The sequence below is a fragment of the Cherax quadricarinatus genome, chromosome 4 (assembly GCF_038502225.1).
Source record: "Cherax quadricarinatus isolate ZL_2023a chromosome 4, ASM3850222v1, whole genome shotgun sequence".
NCBI classification, from domain to species: Eukaryota; Metazoa; Arthropoda; class Malacostraca; order Decapoda; family Parastacidae; genus Cherax; species Cherax quadricarinatus.
The window spans coordinates 52973348-52995071 of record NC_091295.1 but is presented as its reverse complement, the minus strand read 5'-3'; the positions used below and the strand labels follow the sequence as shown (position 1 = coordinate 52995071).

At 42.7% G+C, this 21724-nt stretch overlaps 1 protein-coding gene across 1 annotated transcript in view; it reads right to left on the bottom strand.

Moving 5' to 3' along the window:
* Positions 1-21724, bottom strand: part of LOC128684339 (uncharacterized) — a 241053-nt gene that overhangs the window by 65418 nt on the left and 153911 nt on the right. The window contains exons 11-12 of the mRNA XM_070098267.1: positions 7481-7640; positions 4609-4923 (exon numbers count right to left, since the gene is read on the bottom strand). Of these exons, the coding sequence (XP_069954368.1) occupies positions 4609-4923; positions 7481-7640 (475 nt within the window). The remainder of the gene's footprint in view (positions 1-4608; positions 4924-7480; positions 7641-21724) is intronic.

The window sequence follows — 21724 nt, the reverse complement described above, 5'->3', positions numbered from 1 at the left end:
ACTGAGTGCTTTCATTCGACAACAAAAGTTCCCAAAAGGTAAACATTATAAAGGGAATATTTTTAGTCTCAATTATAACCGACGTGAATACGTAGAGAGAATACAAGACAAGCTTGCGAGAGAAGAATTAGGACTGCATTTGTTTGAGGTCATTTGCATAATTTTTGCATGCCAAAATAGGCTCTGCTGCCCTGGTGCGCTAAACCATATATAAAAAAAATATGAAACGTAAATCACAAGGACATTTTTAAATCCATGTAATTTTTTTGACAAATTGTGTCGAGAGTCTAGGGAAGTACGTATTAGTTATTTCTCTCTGTCTGTCTGTCTGTCTGTCTGTCTGTCTGTCTGTCTGTCTCTCTCTCTCTCTCTCTCTCTCTCTCTCTCTCTCTCTCTCTCTCTCTCTCTCTCTCTCTCTCTCTCTCTCTCTCTCTCTCTCTCTCTCTCTCTCTCTCTCTCCCTCTCTCTCTCTCTCCGCCTGTTTGTATGTCAGTCTATCTCTCGCTTCCAATGTTTTCCTTTTTTGTCTCTATCTACAATTCTTCCTCATTCCTTTCCTTTCTGCGTTTCCTTTTTTCGTCTTTCTCCCTCTTTCCTTCCCTCTATTTTTTTTCCTCTTCGCTGTACTTTCGTTTTTCGCTTCATCTCGTCATTCTTCAGTCCTCTACCTTATGTTCTCGCTCCCAGTTTCTCTCCCGTTATGTATAATAATAATAATAGTAATAATAATAATAATAACAATAACAATAATAATAATAATAATATTATTATTATTGTTATTAATAATAATAATAATAATAATATTATTATTATTGTTATTAATAATAATAATAATAATAATAATAATAATAATATTATTATTATTATTATTATTATTATTATCATTATTATTATTATTATAAGAACATAAGAACGATGGAACACTGCAGAAGGCCTACTGGCCCATGCGAGGCAGGTCCAAGTCTCCTACCGGCTTAAGCCAATGCACCCAACCTAGTCAGGTCAGGTCACATTGACTTAAGGGAGGAACACGGCAACCGACCTGGTAGCACAAGCTATCAGGTCTAACTCACACCCACCCACATCTACTCATGTATTTATCCAACCTATTTTTAAAGCTACACAACGTTCTGGCCTCTATAACGGTACTTGGGAGTTTGTTCCACTCATCCACAACTCTATTACCAAACCAGTACTTTCCTATATCCTTCCTGAATCTGAATTTTTCCAACTTAAAACCATTGCTGCGAGTCCTGTCTAGGCTAGATATTTTCAGCACACTATTTACATCCCCTTTATTTATTCCTGTCTTCCATTTATACACCTCAATCATATCCCCCCTAATTCTACGTCTTTCTAGAGAGTGCAGTTTCAGGGCCCTTAGTCTATCCTCATAGGGAAGGTTTCTGATACATGGGATCAACTTTGTCATCCTCCTTTGTACATTTTCCAGAGAATTTATATCCATTCTGTAATACGGTGACCAAAACTGTGCAGCATAATCTAAATGAGGCCTAACCAAGGATGTATAGAGTTGAAGAACAACCTGAGGACTCCTATTATTTATGCTTCTTGATATGAAGCCAAGGATTCTATTAGCTTTATTGCGAACACTTATGCACTGTTGTCTTGGTTTCAGATTACTGCTAACCAGAACTCCTAAATCTTTTTCGCAATCCGTAATATTAAGATCTACATTATTTAGTTTATATGTGGCATGGTTATTGTCCTGTCCAACATTTAGAACTTTGCATTTGTCTATATTAAACTGCATCTGCCACTTCTCCGACCACTGCATCAGTCTATTCAAATCTTCCTGGAGTGCTCGAATGTCCTCGTCAGAATGAATTCGACGGCCTATTTTGGTGTCATCGGCAAACTTGCCGATGTCGCTCTTTATGCCCTCATCTATGTCGTTTATGTAGATTGTGAACAGCAGGGGGCCCAACACTGACCCCTGTGGAACACCGCTCGTGACGCTTCCCCACTCTGATTTCTCCCCATTTATGCAAACTCTCTGCTGCCTATTTGTCAACCATGCCTCTATCCAGGAAAAAATTTCTCCTCCTATTCCATGTGCTTTAATTTTCCTCAATAGTCTCTGATGTGGGACCCTGTCAAAAGCCTTACTGAAGTCCATATACACAATATCATATTCATTACCATGATCTACCTCCTCAAATACCTTAGTGAAAAAAGTTAATAAATTCGTAAGGCAGGAACGCCCCTTTGTAAAACCATGCTGAGATTCGTTGATTAATTTATGCTTTTCAAGGTGGCTACGAACTGCCTCGGCAATTATTGATTCCATAAATTTTCCCACTATGGAGGTTAGGCTTATTGGTCTATAGTTCGAAGCTAAGGACCTGTCACCTGTTTTGAAAATAGGTATCACATTTGCCATTTTCCACTTATCTGGCACCATGCCAGTTTGTAGTGATATGTTGAAAAGATTAGCCAAAGGTGTGCTAAGCTCCTCTTTACATTCCTTTAGAACCCTTGTCATTTTTTATTTCTACAAGTACATGATGCAACTTATACAGACCATAGCTGATTTCATTGACGTACTGCTATATAGAAAGCTTCTTGTTGTGCTGAGTATTTCGGCAAATTAGGTCAGTTTTGTCCCCAGGATGCAACCCACACAAGTCGACTAACACCCAGGTACCTATTTTACTGCTAAGTGAACATGGACAGCAGGCGTCTTAAGGAAACACGTCTTAATGTTTCCACCCTTATCTCCTTTCTACATTTCTTTCTTCCTTATCTCCTTCTTTCATACCTTTCTTCCTTATCCTTTCTCATACCTTCCTTCTTTCCCTTCTTTTTTCCCTCCCTTCCTACCTTTTCTTCTTCCTTTCTCTCTTACTTTCTCTCTCATATATTTCCTCCCTACTTTTACCTCGTCTTCCCTGTCTCCTTCTACCTCCTTCTCTTCCTTCCTCCATTTTTATCCTGTCTTCTACATCCTTTCTTTCCTTTCTCCACCTCCTATTCCTCCTATTCCTCCTATCCCAATTCTTCGCCTCTCCTTTCCTCCGTTCTCCTCCCCACCTCTCCTCCCCACCTCTCCTCTCCACCTCTCCACCTCTCCTCCCCACCTCTCCTCCCCACCTCTCCTCTCCACCCCTCCTCCCCACCTCTCCTCCCCACCTCTCCTCCCCACCTCTCCTCCCCACCTCTCCTCTCACACCCCTCCTCCCCACCTCTCCTCCCCACCTCTCTCCTCCTCACCTCTCCTCCCCACCCCTCCTCCCCACCCCTCCTCCCCACCTCTCCTCCCCAACTCTCCTCCTCACCCCTCCTCCCCACCTCTCCTCCCCACCCTCCTCCCCACCTCTCCTCCCCACCTCTCCTCCTCACCTCCTCCCCTCCACCACCGCCACTCCTCGCCACCTCTCCTCCCCTCGCCACCTCTCCTCCCCTCGCCTCCTGCCCCACCCCTCCTCCTCATCTCTCCTCCCCACCCCTCCTCCCCACCTCTCCTCCACCTCTCCTCTCCACCCCTCCTCCCCACCTCTCCTCCCCACCGCGCCGCCCCACCTCTCCTCCCCACCTCTGGGTACACACGAACAAGCTGATACTTGAACAAAAGAATTTTTTAGAATTCCTTTTAAGTTCTTCAGAGTGGACTTGTGTGTGTGTGTGTGTGTGTGTGAGAGAGAGAGAGAGAGAGAGAGAGAGAGAGAGAGAGAGAGAGAGAGAGAGAGAGAGAGAGAGAGGATGACTAATGGAATACCTCTTCCTCATGCTAACTTTCAAATTAAAAAAAATAAAGTGGTGAGGCAGTGTTGCAACAGGGAGGAGGAGTAGAAGAGGAGAGAAGGGGGAGAAGGAGGAGGAGGAGGAGGAGGAGGAGGAGGAGGAGGAGGAGGATGAGGAGGAGGAGGTTGGCGTTGGAGGATATTGTGAGGAATTAGTAAGGAGGATTGAAGGCTAGGGAGTGAGGGAGGCGATGAAGGAGGGAAACAGAGAGGTAAGGAAGGAGGAAGGGAGGAGGTACCAAGGTGGTGAGGAAGGAAAGTAATCGGGGAGAGAGGAAGACAAAGAGAGAGAGAAGTAAGAAGAAATGAGAGAGAGAGAACATTAGAGAAAACGTTTCTAGGATGCAATTGCTTCCTGACCAGGCTTCCTGATAGTCACTAGGCTTCCTGACACTCACCAGGCTTCCTGACACTCAACATGTTTTCTGACACTCACTAGGCTTCCTAACATTCACTAGCTTCCTGAGTCTCACAAGGCTTTCTAACACCAGGCTTTCTGACACCAGGCTTTCTGACACTCACCAGACTTCCTGACACTCACTAAGCTTTCTGACACTCACCAGGCTTCCGATACTCATCAGGCTTCCTGACACTCACCAGGCTTCTTGACACTCACCAGGTTTCCTGACACTCACGAGGCTTCCTGACACTCGCAAGGCTTCCTGACACCCTCCAGGATTCCTGACACGCTCCAAGCTTCCTGACACTCTCACGGCTTCCTGACACCTACCATTCTTCCTGACACTCACAAGGCTTCCTGACACTCACCAGGCTTCTTGATGCTCACAAGGCTTCCTAACACCCACCGTTTTTTCTGACACTGATCAGGCTTCCTGACACTCACCGGGCTTCCTGACGGAGACCACGCAGGGCTTGCCCTGCCTGCCCACGGTGTTCTCTGCCCAGCACTGCAGTGATCCAAGCTGGTTATTGGGTCCCACCTCCGTTACATTATCTCTGGGAACGGTGAAATTGACGCTGGAGAACGCCCCGACGGAGTTCACGTGGGAGGGCACTACCCTCCTGGAGTAAGAGGGCGTGACCCATACCCAGGAGAAGTGGATGGGCGTGAGGGGAGAGGCGTGCACTCGACACTGGGCGGTCACCATTGACCCTGGCTCAGCCCACACATCCTTGGCTAGCCCACACACAGGTGCGTCTGGAAATAGATTGAGAGAAAGGAAAGATGGGGAATAAATGCAGGAAGATAGGAGAGAAGATGAGGATGAGGCGACATGTAAGAGAATGGGGAAAAGCGATTGAAGGGAAGAGTAGATGAGGATATGAGAGTAGATAAGGATGGAGTGAAATGGAAAATAATAGACAAAAAATGTTAGGGCAGAGAATGGGAGATGAGGATAGAAGAGAGAAGATGGGGATGAAGTGAAAGCAAAGAAGATAGAGGAAAATGCGATTACAGGTAATAGATCAGAATATAAACACGGGAATCAGACGACAGGAAAGACAGAACGTGGAAAAAGAGGAAAGATAAATAGAATAGAACGATGGAAGACGGAGATGGGGAGTAGAAAGAGAAGAGACGTTGGACAATAGAGGACGAAGATAGAACACGAAGGTGAGAGTTGGGTGAAAGAAAGAGAGAATTTCAAAGAAGGCAAGAATGACAAACAGAAGGGGGAAGAAATGGAGGAGGACGAGGAGGAGGAGAAGAAGAAGAAGAAGGAGGAGGAGGAGGAGGAGGAGGAGGAGGAAGAAGAGGAAATATGTAGGATAAGGATGGAGATGTGAAAGAAGAAGGGATGAGGAGGTAGAGGAAAATAGGAAAAATAGGTCAATATTAATATCATCTAATGGAGATAAAAGTAACTCAAAATAGTTAGTTAATATCATAACAAATCTTGAACATGTCACAACTGATCCAGACATGAACATGTCACAACTGATCCAGACATGAACATGTCACAACTGATCCAGACATGAACATGTCACAACTGATCCAGACATGAACATGTCACAACTGATCCAGACATGAACATGTCACAACTGATCCAGACATGAACATGTCACAACTGATCCAAACATGAACATGTCACAACTGATCCAGACATGAACATGTCACAACTGATCCAGACATGAACATATCACAACTGATCCAGACATGAACATATCACAACTGATCCAGACATGAACATGTCACAACTTATCCAGACATGAACATGTCACAACTGATCCAGACATGAACATGTCACAACTTATCCAGAGATGAACGTATCACAACTGATCCAGACATGAACATCTAATTGATCCAGACATGAACATGTCACAACTGATCCAGACATGAATATATTACAGCTATTCCAGACATGAACACGTCACAAATATCATTATTAATAAAACCAAAGAAGAGAACAGCAGTGAGGAAATAAGACCACATTAATCAACAAAACCAACTATCAATAGGGAGGTACTAACAAAGGTACCAGACAAAGGTACCAGACAGAGGTACTAGAGATACCAAACAGAGGTACCAGAGGTAACGGACAAAGGTACCAGACAGAGGTACTAGAGATACCAAACAGAGGTACCAGAGGTAACGGACAAAGGTACCAGACAGAGGTATCAGAGGTACCAGACGGAAGTAAAAGACAGTGGTACCAGACAGAGGTACCAGACAAAGATACCAGACAGAGGTACGAGGCAGTTGTACTAGAGGTAACAGAGATACCAGAGGTACCAAACAGAGGTGCCAGACAATGGTACTAGACAGAAGTACCAGACAGTGGTACCAGAGGTACCAGACAGTGGTACCACACAGAGGTACCAGACAGTGGTACAACACAGTAGCACCAGACAGTAGTACCAGACAATAGTACCAGACAGAGATACCAGACAATAGTACCAGACAGTGGTACCAGACGAAGGTACCAGACAATGTTAGCAGAGAGAGGTTCCAAACAAAGGTACCAGACACAGGTGCCAGATAGTGGTACCAGACAAAGGTACCAGACAGTGGTACCAGACAGTGGTACCAGAGGTACCAGACCATGGTTCCAGACAGAGTTACCAGACAGTGGTACCAGGCAGTGGTATCAGACAGTGGTACCAGACAGTGGTACCAGACTGTGGTACCAGACAGAGGTACCAGACAATGATTCCAGACATAGGTACCAAACAGTGGTACCAGGCAGTGGTAAAAGTGGTACCAAACAGTGGTACCAGGCAATGGTAACAGGCAGTGGTACCAGTAGTACCAGACAGTGGTACCAGGCAGTGGTACCAGGTAGTGATGCCAGTGGTACCAGACAATGGTACCAGAGGTACCAGACAGTGATACCAGAGGTACTAGACAGAACGAACAGGATCAGATGGCAACCCCATCAGGTATGAACACGTTAGAACAGAGAACACGCATTACCAGAGAAACGTTTCGCTCCTGTGTTCTCCTTTAATAAGACCCAACAGAAGCATGTTAAATGTCTATCTTTTACTACCGTGAGCAGAACTCTATTTAATTCTGTGTTACCCTCGGAATTTAGTATCAAAGGAGAGTTTTGGACGATTCAGTTTCATGTTACCATCGAGCCAGCCTTCAGAGGATAGTTTTAGAGAGACGAAGTAGCGAGAGTGATTTAAGAAATCCCGTAAATAACTCACAGACCCACAGAGAGCTGTCACCCCCCAAAGAATGTCACATAATGCACTGAAAGATTCAGAGAGAGCTGTCACAGCCCATAAACGTCACCAAAGGTACTCACAGAGGACGGTGATGTTGACAGGAGGGCTGGTACCTGTGCCCTCAGAGTTGGTCGCCTTACAGGAGTACTCTCCCGCTTGCGTCCGCCGCACGCGGTTGAGTACTAAATCATTGCCGCTGATCAGCACTCGCGCCATCTTGTCCTGCCGCACCTCCGTGTCCTGGAGAGGAGGAGGAGAGAGGTGAGAGAGAGAGAGAGAGAGAGAGAGAGAGAGAGAGAGAGAGAGAGAGAGAGAGAGAGAGAGAGTAAGCGAGGCGCCATCATTAGAGAGAGTAGCTACTCTTGTTCAGTATATCAGCTTCCTGTCATCCACAACGCTCTTCAAGACTGGCACACAGGGAGTGGAGGAAAAGAAGGGATAGAGAAATAAGAGGGTGAGAGAGGGAAGGAAAAATATAGTAAGAGAGAGAGCTGATGGCTGGAGGGATGGATAAGTAGATAAAATATGGAATATGAGATAATGAAGGAAGGAAGGAAGGAAGGAATGAGAGAAAGAAGATTGGTGAGAGAGATAAGAGCGTAGGGAAAGATAAGAAAATGAAAAAAAATGAGGAAACAGAGGGCGAAAGAGAGAGATAGAGAAGTTGAATAAATGACCCGTGCAAATGCTGGACTTAAAGGGCCTATAACCACTTAAATTCTTCTGAAACTACTCCATTTTGAGAACGATGTAAATGAAACCAAGAATACTGTTAGCGGTTAAGTTATCATTCGTCTCAGAAACCAGCAGAGTCAATATTGCAGCCAGAGGCACCGGAGGTATAGATCAGAAGTCGAGAAAAACAGCAACAGACCATAAACCAATAACATGGCAGGTAGTAAAACACGAGAGACCTGGAAGGTGAAATGCGTTCGATACACCACCTGTTAAACATGATGAATAAGACACTTGTGCAATACTTGGGTATCCTTATTACTGAAACGTTTTGCCTGCACGACAGGCTTCTTCTGTTGAAGTGAATATGACAGAAGATAGTCAGGTATGGCACAGGTGTCTTATTCGTCAACTTGTTGGTTTTGTTTACCTTGATTTATATGATACCCATTAAATGTCACCACCAACACCACTGATGCATCCAACACCCCATATAACACCGCCTCCAGCAACACACCACCATCACCAGAACCAACAACACTCATCATAACATCACCAATTTGACTAACACTCCCAAACACCCACGTAACTCTGCTTCCAACAACGATCATATCATTACCACCAATAACACGAACACCTCAACCACCCAACATAACACTACCCCAACACCACTAACACCGATCACAACATTATCAACATCACTAACACCTCCACTGTCAAACATAGCACTACCCCCAAAATATATCAAACATTTAAATAAAGATTCCACAAGGCATGTCAGGGAATAAGAAACACTAGTCAATATTTTTATGATTCTGTGAAAAAGACGCTGACAGGCTTCTCTGATGACTATAGATCTTTATATATAATATATATATATATATATATATATATATATATATATATATATATATATATATATATATATATATTTGACTTGAGCTGCGTGCAAGCAGTAGTATAAAAACTGGGATTTGCCGAAAGCTTCAGAAGGGACGGGAAAATGGCGAGCAGGAGCACACTCACACATACACAGGCACACACACACACACACACACACACACACACACACACACACACACACACACACACACACACACACACACACACACACACCAGTAAACAGTTGTCCTGGTATACCAAGGCTAAAGATAACTAAAACAACAGGTGCGGCTAGCTCAGAATATCTCAGTTAAGGTTAACAAAATCTATGAGGAGACGAAAAAGTTAAAATAAGAAACACTCATACAAAAAAAAGTTTGAAATAAATAAAGAAGATTGTAACCGGTTCTAAAATACCTATGGAGATTTTTTTTGACAGAGAAAACGTTTTTTGTTTTTGGCTGTGCACAAAAAAAACATCGAGAAAAGAATAAAAGAAAAGGAAGAAGAAGGAGGAGGAGAAGAAGAAGAAGAAGAAGAAGAAGAAGAAGAGGAAGAAGAAGAAGAAGAGGAAGAAGAAGAAGAAGAGGAAGAAGAAGAAGAAGAAGACATAAACATAGAAAATTCTTCTTGGAATTTAGCACTGAAGAGCTTATAGTGGAATATATGTAACCAAAAGCTATATCTGTACTCCAGGAGAAGTACAGATTCAAATTCCAATGTACAGGAGTACACTGGGATTGGTATCTGTAATTTGTCTTGTCTGTTGCGCATGTTCCTTGTTATGAGGCCACCTGATGGCTGCGTCCCGAGGCGAGCTGGGCGAAATGTGTGCCACCGTGGGCGATATGTTAGAACTTTCCGCTTTCTGTGCCACTTTTGTACCGCTGTCAGGGATACTTGTAAACACTGGCACCTCCTTAAAGCTGAGAGAAAGAGATTATTGGAGCGAAGGGAAGAGGGCTCGAAGGGAAGAGGATTTTGCGAGGAGGGGGAGGAGAGAGTTTTGATGGGGATGGGAAAAAATTTTGAAAGGGGTGGGAAGAGATTTTTTAAATGGAATTTGAAGGAGAAGGGAGAAGGTTTTGAAGGGGAGGGAAAGGAGTTTTGAAGGGGAGGGAATAAATAAGTTTATTTAGGCATAAGTACACACAAGTAGAGTATCATGTATAGTAGGATAACCCTAAAAAAAAAAGGTCAGAGTGACTTATTTCCACTGGTGTCGTTGAAGAGGTGTTTGAGAGATCAGAGGAGGGTATCGTAAGAACACAAAAGTAAACACTAATCCCAGCTTTTCCCCTGAACATCCATACGCAAAGTTTTCATCTCGGGAGTGGTCTTAGGAGAGGCTGACGAGGAGACATCAGCTGCTTCGATACACACAAACTCCAGTCACACTCCGTCCCTCCACCACTGTGTGCTGGGGAATCTTAACCTTGTGGGCGGGGGCGCTAAGAGTGGAAGTGGCATAGCTCGAGTGGGTTTAAATATGGCTACTGGGAGGCTAGGTGAGGATAGGTGGTCGGTCGCTCCAACGTAAACACAGCGATCAGTTGATATGACCCAAGGAATTTGCATGTTACGATAGTCTCTGGTCGAAATTTACATTCAAGTATATATTTTTTTCGAGAGAGTTTAAAGTCGCTTCTTTCATATAGCGTCTTGAGATGGTTTGATAACGCTTTAGTTATGTACTGCTATGGTCTTCTTAACGGTTACCCGTGGCCTGGTGACTAAAACTCTCGCTTCACTCGGCGAGTGTCCGGGTTCGATTCCCACCGGGGGTAGAAACATTTGGAGTGTTTCTTTACACCGGTTGTCTATGTTCACCAGTCAGTATAAAATGGATACCTGGGTGTTAGTAGACTGGTGTGGGTCGTATCCTGGGACAAAACTGACCTAATTTGCGGCAAATGCTCTGCATAACAAGGGGCTTTCTATATAGTAGTATGTCATTGATGTCAGCTATGGTCTGTATACCTTGTACATGTACTTGTAGATATAAAGATATTATTATTATTATTATTATTATTATTATTATTATTATTATTATTATTATTATTCATCTTATTATTATTATTCGCCTTCTACTTTTTCTTCTTCTTCTACTCTATTTCTCTTTCCTCCTCCTCCTCCTCTTCTTTTTCTTATTCTTTTTCTCGTCTTTTTTCTTATCATTATCCGCTTCCTTCAGTTCTTTTCCTTATTCTCCTCCTCCTCTTGCTCCCCATCCTCTTTTTTCTTATCCTCTTCTTTCTCACTTTTAACTTCTCCTTCTCCTTCTCCTCCTCTTGCCCCTCATCCTTCCAATTTGTCGTCAATACAGTTTAATTTCTCTACATCTTACTCGCTTATTTTATTACGCCTAATTATTTTTCTTCATCTCTAAGCATAAAATCATTCTTCCTTGTTTATGTCTCTACCTGGGTTTATGTTTCCCAGGGCAGAAAATAAAACTGATGAAGTGGCTTATATCTGAGGAAGCCAATGAAAGTAAGTCTGACTTTTTGGGGATTTATCCTAGGCAATTTACACATATGTCACTATGTATGAAAATTTGTGTAACAGTGTTTATGTGTACCTGTAAGTGAATAAACTTACTAAGGACGTGCCTAGTATGGGCCACTAGGCTTGTTTTCAACCCGTGTCGGTTGATTATCCCCCCCCCCTCGCCCTGATGATTCCAGTAACAAGGAGAAGGCTCTTCAGTGATACACTGGCCTAGGGTAGGCGAGATGTAATTTATCTTCGCCCCAGTGTCACCCCTGGTGTTTATTCAACGCTTGTCAGTTCACCAGGCCTGATAATCCAGTCCTTTACATCCCTCTACAATCTCCCCTTCCTTTAATATCCTAGGATCCCTTATTCCTTATTCCCCGTCCCTCTCTCACCGAAGATCCATCACACCTTATCCACTTTTATCCAGGGTGGCTGATTTTGTCTACTCACTCAAGCCTTTTGGAACTTATCCTCTCTGCCAGATGCTGTCTTCTACAGTAGCTTTGGGTCACTCTGGAAGACTTTTTTGCCAAAAACCGTTTTAATTGTTACCACTATTACAAAAGTCAATATTTCTTGATATTTCATACCCACTCTGAAGGAAGAGTGGAGATATGTTGCAGTCTTTTAACTGTAGTGTAGGCGTGTCATATCCCTGTTTCCCATAATATCCCATCACACAGGATGGATGGATAGAGGGATGTCAGTTGTGGACGGAGACAGGGGTGTACATTATCTTAGAATCCAAATTATCTAAACATCCAACTCTTCTGGGACACCTCCTTGCAAACTGTACGGGAAATGGCAGACCATATCTTAAGTCTGTATCAACATGAAGTATAAAAGGCACAATACCATGACTGGAACAATACACAAATAACCCGCACATAGGAGAGAGGAACTTATGAAGACGTTTCAGTCCGACTTTGACCATTTACAAATCACACTGTGTGAAGTGTAAATGTCCAAGTACGACCGAAACGTAGTCATATGCTTCTCTCTCCTATGTGCGGGATATTTGTGTTTCGTATCAATATTTTGCATTGGTTAGGTGAAAGAATTGATATGGCGAGATTCCAGCCCAATAATGACCAGTGTTTTCAAGTGATGATGCGATACTTAAAATTTCTTGAGACTGTATCGCCATATTGTATTGTGTAGATTAGCTATGTGAAGTAACTGTAATGTATGATATGACTGATATTTGTAAAGATGTAACCTTGCCTAGTGGGGGGTTGACAAAAAGCCATTGTAACCTCTGTTATCTTGTTTTTTTTTGCGTTATCGGTAACAGCCTGGGTCACCAGGACTTGGTTCACCGCGAGGCCTGGTCATGCACTGGGTCGCGGGGGCGTTGACCCCTGAAACACCCTCCAGGTATACTCTGGGTTGGTATAAACTATAAACTAGACACGAAGATGGCATAGTTAACTATTAGGAATGTTCGGAGAAGTGGGAGGCCTAAGGAGACTTGAGATGAGAGGAAGGGGATGTCGGGAGAGGGGAGGCTCTGAGGGGATGTTGAAAGGTGAGGGCAAAATGCTGCCTGGTGAGATAATGTCTGAGGGGATAATGCTATTGAAGGGTTGACGTCTAATAGGATCGAAGCTGAGGGGATCTGGGCAAGTTTACTCTTGGTTGGTGGTGGTAGTAATGGTGGAGGAATTGGTAGTGCTGGTGGTAGTGTTGGTGGTAGTGGTGGTGATGGTGTTAACGGTGGTAGAGGTATGGATGGACAGAACTGGAATTACGATAATGATGACAAATTTAGTAATCTAGAGGGCGTCGAAGAACGAGAAAGGGTGACGAGGAATGGATAAAAGAAGTGAGAGAGGACGGGAGGAGGAGGGTTGAATTGAGAAAGGAATGGGAGGAGAAGGAGAGAGAGAGAGAGAGAGAGAGAGAGAGAGAGAGAGAGAGAGAGAGAGAGAGAGAGAGAGAGAGAGAGAGAGAGAGAGAAATAGAGAGAGAGAGAGAGAGAAAGAGAGAGATAGGGAGGGTGCAGAATTGACAATAAAATATCGGACTCTGGGCCTGCGCAGTCAAGAAGAATAACTACTACGCTCAACTCTGAGGCATTTTACGCTGACGACCTCGACATTAATTGTGAAATATTGACCTCAGTCAGGAGAGAGATGACCAGCGGAGCGAGAGAGAAGGGAAAGAAGGAGGTGCCCAGCTGGTGAGAAAAGGAGGGGGGAAGGGAGATGTGGAAATGACAAGAGGGATGAGGGACGGAGAGAGGGAGAGATGGAGATTAGTGAGTCGTGGTAGGATAAAGAAACGAATACGATCCTCTTTATTCGTAGGCTTCCTGTATACCTAGAGCTTAAATGCTTTCCACTTGGAGTAAATTAGCATCAGGAAGAGAACAGCATCATTAGGCTCTGTTACAGTAGCTAATAAAGCATTACTGAACCCTTGAGCGTAACAACACAGAAGTCGTCAACATGTTAAAGGCATGTTACAGTAAACGTGAATGCAACACCATCACTAAAATCCTCACGAAGTTAAAATATTCCAACCTACTTCATCTCCGACTGCAAACAAAAGGCAAAATACTTTATAAATAAACCCAAGGAGAAGACGGCAAAGGAATCACGAATAATGGTGCCCACCAGGAGCTTGCAGAGCAGACATAACCTGGGTCCTCGAACTGAACAACACCGAAATAACTGTAAACTAGTCGCAAACCATTGGTGAATTAACAAGACCGCAAGCTGCAATAAAGGAGGATGATAAGCCAAAATTTGGAGAATGAGACACTTGCGAAACACGTGGGAATCTTTATTGAGGAAACGTTTCGCCATCCAGTGGCTTCTTCAGTCCAATATAAAGAATTATAGACTGCAGAAGCCACTGGCTGAAGAAAAGTTTCGTCATTAAAGATTCCCAAATCTTGCACAAGTGTCTCATTCTTTAACTTGTCGGTTTTCAAAACCGTTGTGATAACACCAGCCACACGTTGCCACCCAGGTGAAACATCACTTAATCTACAGAGTCTATAAGCACATTTATGTACAACTTGAACAATGTGCGTGTTATACACAGAGAAGAACATTCACTTCTCGAGAATTAGATGAATAAAGATTTTCATTTTATTATACATCGGGTGTTTCCCAGTAAGTCAGGGTGACTCGAGAAAGAAGGAACACTTTCATCATCATTCACTCCATCACTGTCTTAACAGAGGCGCGTCTGCACCATAGCAGCCCTCCTTTAGAGTGCAGACACTGTACTACCCACCTCCAGGACTCAAGTCCGACCTACCGGTGTCCCTGACACCCTTCATAAATTTTACTTGAAGAACGTAACGTTAAAGAAGACAGCAGAGCAAGAAGACGTTTCTTGGAGGCCACAGTCATACACACTCAGTAATATACAATCAGTACATTCGTTACGTTGTACATGAATGATATGTAATACTGACAAGATTAACAAGTGGACATATTTAATATCTGGATATCTTTATTCGTCACTGAATGGCGAAACATCTACAAATAAAGATACCCAGAATTTACACATGTCTAATTTTTCAACCTGCTTGGTTAATATTGCAAGGTAAAGCACAACGGCAAGTGACGCCAGTGTTCATAATCACAACAGCAAGTGACGCCAGTGTTCACAATCACAGCAGCAAGTGACGCCAGTGGTCACAATCACAGTGCTCACAATCACCTCCGGCTACATATTAACCTCTCCTCCAGTCAAATCACATATTTATGTCTATAATATTATTGTATATTAGTATAATATCATTTACTGACGTGACAGAGCCCTGTTTAGAGCGCAACTTTATCTTTAAATAAAGGTTTGGTCTGCACATAGTGTCTCTTTACCTTATTAGTAGTAAAGTCTAATCATCCAGCAATAATCTCTTAGCACTGGATCCCTCGCACAAGTGTTGTGTGGAAAAGTTTAACTGGTAAAACATTACATCTGGTATGTTTAATCAGTAGACAGGACAAGTGTTTCGTGCCAAAGCGTGTAGCAATGCTTATAAAAGCAAAAGGAAGTTATATCTCTTATTAAATCAATTATCTATTATAATATTAATTGGGAGATGTTAAGTGAATGTATAGGAGCCTTTGAACCAAGTGAGAGAGTAATTATGGTAGGGGACCTGAATGCTAAAGTAGGAGAAACTTTTAGAGAGGGTGTGGTAGATAAGTTTGGGGTGCCAGGTGTAAATGATAATGGGAGCCCTTTGATTGAACTTTGTATAGAAAGGGGTTTAGTTATAGGTAATACATATTTTAAGAAAAACAGGATAAATAAGTATACAAGATATGATGTAGGGCGAAATGACAGTAGTTTGTTGGATTATGTATTGGTAGATAAAAGACTGTTGAGTAGACTTCAGGATGTACATGTTTATAGAGGGGCCACAGATATATCAGATCACTTTCTAGTTGTAGCTACACTGAGAGTAAAAGGTAGATGAGATACAAGGAGAATAGAAGCATCAGGGAAGAGAGAGGTGAAGGTTTATAAACTAAAAGAGGAGGCAGTTAGGATAAGATATAAACAGCTATTGGAGGATAGATGGGCTAATGAGAGCATAGGCAATGGGGTCGAAGAGGTATGGGGTAGGTTTAAAAATGTAGTGTTAGAGTGCTCAGCAGAAGCTTGTGGTTACAGGAAAGTGGGTGCGGGAGGGAAGAGGAGCGATTGGTGGATTGATGATGTAAAGAGAGTAGTAAGGGAGAAAAAGTTAGCATATGAGAAGTTTTTACAAAGTAGAAGTGATGCAAGGAGGGAAGAGTATATGGAGAAAAAGAGAGAGGTTAAGAGAGTGGTGAAGCAATGTAAAAAGAGAGCAAATGAGAGAGTGGGTGAGATGTTATCAACAAATTTTGTTGAAAATAAGAAAAAGTTTTGGAGTGAGATTAACAAGTTAAGAAAGCCTAGAGAACAAATGGATTTGTCAGTTAAAAATAGGAGAGGAGAGTTATTAAATGGAGAGTTAGAGGTATTGGGAAGATGGAGGGAATATTTTGAGGAATTGTTAAATGTTGATGAAGATAGGGAAGCTGTGATTTCGTGTATAGGGCAAGGAGGAACAACATCTTGTAGGAGTGAGGAAGAGCCAGTTTTGAGTGCGGGGGAAGTTCGTGAGGCAGTCGGTAAAATGAAAGGGGGTAAGGCAGCCGGGATTGATGGGATAAAGATAGAAATGTTAAAAGCAGGTGGGGATATAGTTTTAGAGTGGTTGGTGCAATTATTTAATAAATGTATGGAAGAGGGTAAGGTACCTAGGGATTGGCAGAGAGCATGCATAGTTCCTTTGTATCAAGGCAAAGGGGATAAAAGAGAGTGCAAAAATTATAGGGGGATAAGTCTGTTGAGTATACCTGGCAAAGTGTATGGTAGAGTTATTATTGAAAGAATTAAGAGTAAGACGGAGAATAGGATAGCAGATGAACAAGGAGGCTTTAGGAAAGGTAGGGGGTGTGTGGACCAGGTGTTAACAGTGAAACATATAAGTGAACAGTATTTAGATAAGGCTAAAGAGGTCTTTGTGGCATTTATGGATTTGGAAAAGGCGTATGACAGGGTGGATAGGGGGGCAATGTGGCAGATGTTGCAGGTGTATGGTGTAGGAGGTAGGTTACTGAAAGCAGTGAAGAGTTTTTACGAGGATAGTGAGGCTCAAGTTAGAGAATGTAGGAAAGAGGGAAATTATTTCCCAGTAAAAGTAGGCCTTAGACAAGGATGTGTGATGTCACCGTGGTTGTTTAATATATTTATAGATGGGGTTGTAAGAGAAGTAAATGCGAGGGTCTTGGCAAGAGGCGTGGAGTTAAAAGATAAAGAATCACACATAAAGTGGGAGTTGTCACAGTTGCTCTTTGCTGATGACACTGTGCTCTTGGGAGATTCTGAAGAGAAGTTGCAGAGATTGGTGGATGAATTTGGTAGGGTGTGCAAAAGAAGAAAATTGAAAGTGAATACAGGAAAGAGTAAGATTATGAGGATAACAAAAAGATTAGGTGATGAAAGATTGGATATCAGATTGGAGGGAGAGAGTATGGAGGAGGTGAATGTATTCAGATATTTGGGAGTGGACATGTTAGCGGATGGGTCTATGAAAGATGAGGTGAATCATAGAATTGATGAGGGGAAAAGGGTGAGTGATGCACTTAGGAGTCTGTGGAGACAAAGAACTTTGTCCTTGGAGGCAAAGAGGGGAATGTATAAGAGTATAGTTTTACCAACGCTCTTATATGGGTGTGAAGCATGGGTGATGAATGTTGCAGCGAGGAGAAGGCTGGAGGCAGTGGAGATGTCATGTCTGAGGGAAATGTGTGGTGTGAATATAATGCAGAGAATTCGTAGTTTGGAAGTTAGGAGGAGGTGCGGGATTACCCAAACTGTTGTCCAGAGGGCTGAGGAAGGGTTGTTGAGGTGGTTCGGACATGTGGAGAGAATGGAGCGAAACAGAATAACTTCAAGAGTGTATCAGTCTGTAGTGGAAGGAAGGCGGGGTAGGGGTCGGCCTAGGAAAGGTTGGAGGGAGGGGGTAAAGGAGGTTTTGTGTGCGAGGGGCTTGGACTTCCAGCAGGCATGCGTGAGCGTGTTTGATAGGAGTGAATGGAGACAAATGGTTTTTAATACTTGACGTGCTGTTGGAGTGTGAGCAAAGTAACATTTATGAAGGGGTTCAGGGAAACCGGCAGGCCGGACTTGAGTCCTGGAGATGGGAAGTACAGTGCCTGCACTCTGAAGGAGGGGTGTTAATGTTGCAGTTTAAAAACTGTAGTGTAAAGCACCCTTCTGGCAAGACAGTGATGGAGTGAATGATGGTGAAAGTTTTTCTTTTTCGGGCCACCCTGCCTTGGTGGGAATCGGCCAGTGTGATAATAATAATAATATTAATTTTGAAAAAAATAAGTGACTTATTTCATCACTGTCCCAGTTAATATGCACACTACTGTATCCTCACAAGATGACCCGCCACTGGTGCTTTTGGTCATCTGACTGATGCCTTCCACTGGCTTACCCCTCCACCACTCTAAAAATTACATAACACCATTTGATGATTCCTGTATATATACTTTGTTAATTGGGAAAAGAATGCGATTTATTCTTTAAGATAAAAAATACTGATGAATTTATTAGCGATTTTAGTGACTTTGATTAAATGATCAGGATGTTCAACGAAGTTTAGTTGAACAGATAAAACAACTAATGTACATATAAGTGCGTAAGAAAGGAGGAACACTGCAACAGGCCTACTGACCCATACTTGGCAAGTCCTTCTCAAAACCAAATCTAACAAAAATATTCACCCAACCCACAATGTTACCAAAGAAATAAGCTCTGATAACCCTGTTAATCCATGTGCAGGTCCCATAAATTTAAATGTACTTCTGTTATCCCTTTTGGGGCCTAGTTCCTAGATTTTTTTTTTTTGTGTGTGTGTGTATCCATTTGCTGTTACGCTACCGTTCACAAGATGGAAATGAGGCGCACAATATACCAGCCGCTACGGTAACAATATCTAAAATATATATCAGCACATGGAGAAAGGGGCTAATTATTATTATTATAATCAAAACTAAGCGCCAAACCCACCAGGGTCATACAGCGCTACAAAAACAGTAAGTAGAAAATATGTATGAATTAGAAGGGACACAAATAAAATTTAAAATATTTTAATATGTTAAATAGTTTAGAGTACTTAAAAACACCGAAGTTTGTGGCCGAAGGAATTCGAATTTCTAATTGGGCGAGATGTATAAGTTTCTTACATCTGTTGTCACTGTTTCACCTAGCATTAAATAGGCACCTTGATGCTTGTTAACCATTGCCTGTAGCATCCCAGTTAGTGCTGGGATTTAAAATGAGATAAGGCAAGATAACAGCTCTAAGCCTGTGACGATGAGCTGTGAAGACGCTATTGGAAGCCCAAGACACACTCAAGAAGATTGGATGGGAAGAAAGAAGGATGGGGCAAGCTGCGTAGTCTTCAACTGGAACCCTAATCAAGGAACGTAGATGGATATGAGGTTTATGAGTTTTAGGGAAGCCATAGAGGCAGGGAGGGATAAATAGCACCGAAATGTTTAATAAGATTAAAGTCAGGAGGACAGAGATCGGAGAGAGTCCGAAGTTTATTGTTGAAAGTTCTCTTGATGTGGACTCTCCTCGATTTCTGTTCTCCTGACTTTGATCTTGTTCAGCGTTTCGGTGTTATTTGTCCCTCTCTACCTTATTTCTATGGTTGTCCTAAAACCCATAAATCTTTATCCCTCTACACCTCATTATATTCTCCAGAGGTTCTGCCTCTTATTCTCTAACCCTGATGAACACAGCGTAGGTAGGCCAACGGATGCTTAACCAATGGATATTTGCCGCCTTTACGATAGTTTTCGTCCATCCACAGAATAGCCTATAGCAGGTTAGGTCAGGTAAGGTTTGTCAGGAAACAGGACAAGTGCTTCCTAAGTCATATGATGACCCGCCACTAGAGCTTTAGGACATCTGACCAAGGCCTTCCATTGGCTTACAGATCCACCCCTTCAAAAATTATGGTTAATTACGGTTAGTGGGCTGGATTTGTGAAGGACCTGCCTAATGTGGGCCAACAGGCTTACTGGAGTGTTCCTCCTTTCCTATGCTCTAATAACCATTAGAAATATTCATAACAAAAGAGACCGGTGTCAGAAGACACTGTCATGTTTCCTGACGAACAAAACACACTCTCTCTCCTAGGAACCGACTGGAGAAAGAGGTGAGTGAAAGAGTTCAGAGTTTCTAACACAGATCTTACTTTATCAGATGAAGCCAACCTAGGGAAAGCTAAGCAGACGAGAGAGAGCTAGAGCCCCAGGCGTGCATATGCAACATGACAATTGCAACTATGTAATTAAACACATTAGTAATTTAAAATCCATTATTTTTAGCTTCATTTTTTGTTACCAGTGAATTTTTCACTCATGAATTTAATCCATGTTTACAGCTCAAGACTTTTTTTTTTAATCATAAAACTCATACTTATGAACTTTGTGTTAATGATTAATGACTAAATAATACAGTAGTGACCTTTTGAGTTGATTTATTATTGTATCACGCAATACTGCACTAGTGACCTTTATGTTAACTAATGACCCAGTACAGCTGCACTGGTGACCTTTATGTTAAATTGTGACCCAGTACAGCTGCACTGGTGACCTTTATGTTAACTTGTGAGACAGTACAGCTGCACTGGTGACCTTTATGTTAACTTGTGACACAGTACATCTGCACTGGTGACCTTTATGTTAACTTGTGACATAACACAGCTGCAATGGTGACCTTTACGTTAACTTGTGACACAGTACAGCTGCACTGGTGACCTTTATGTTAACTTGTGACACAGCACAGCTGCACTGAGGACCTTTATGTTAACTTGTGACACAGTACAGCTGCACTGGTGAATTTTATGTTAACTTGTAACCCAGTACAGCTGCACTGGTGACCTTCATGTTAACTTGTGACCCAGTACAGCTGCACTGGTGACTTTTATGTTAACTTGTGACACAGTACAGCTGCACTGGTGACCTTTATGTTAACTTGTGACACAGTACAGCTGCACTGGAGACCTTTATGTTAACTTGTGACACAGTACAGCTGCACTGGTGACCTTTATGTTAACTTGCGACACAGTACAGCTGCACTGGTGACCTTTATGTAAACTTGTGACCCAATACAGCTGCACTGGTGACCTTTATGTTAACTTGTGAAACAGGACAGCTGCACTGGTGACGTTTATGTTAACTTGTGACCAGTACAGCTGCACTGGTGACCTTTATGTTAACTCGGGACAAAACACAGCTGCACTGGTGACCTTTATGTTAACTTGTGACACAGTACAACTGCACTGGTGACCTTTATGTTAACTTGTGACACAGTACAGCTGCACTGGTGACCTTTATGTTAACTTGTGACACAGTGCAGCTGCACTGGTGACCTTTATGTTAACTTGAGACACAGTACAGCTGCACTGCTGACCTTTATGTTAACTTGTGACACAGTACAGCTGCACTGGTGACCTTTATGTTAACTTGTGACCCAGTACAGCTGCACTGGTGACCTTTATGTTAACTTTTGACACAGTACACCTGCACTGGTGACCTTTATGTTAGCTTGTGACACTGTACAACTGCACTGGTGACCTTTATGTTAACTTGTGACACAGTACAGCTGCACTGGTGACCTTTATGTTAACTTGTGAAACAGTACAGCTGCGCTGGTGACCTTTCTGTTAACTTGTGACACAGTAC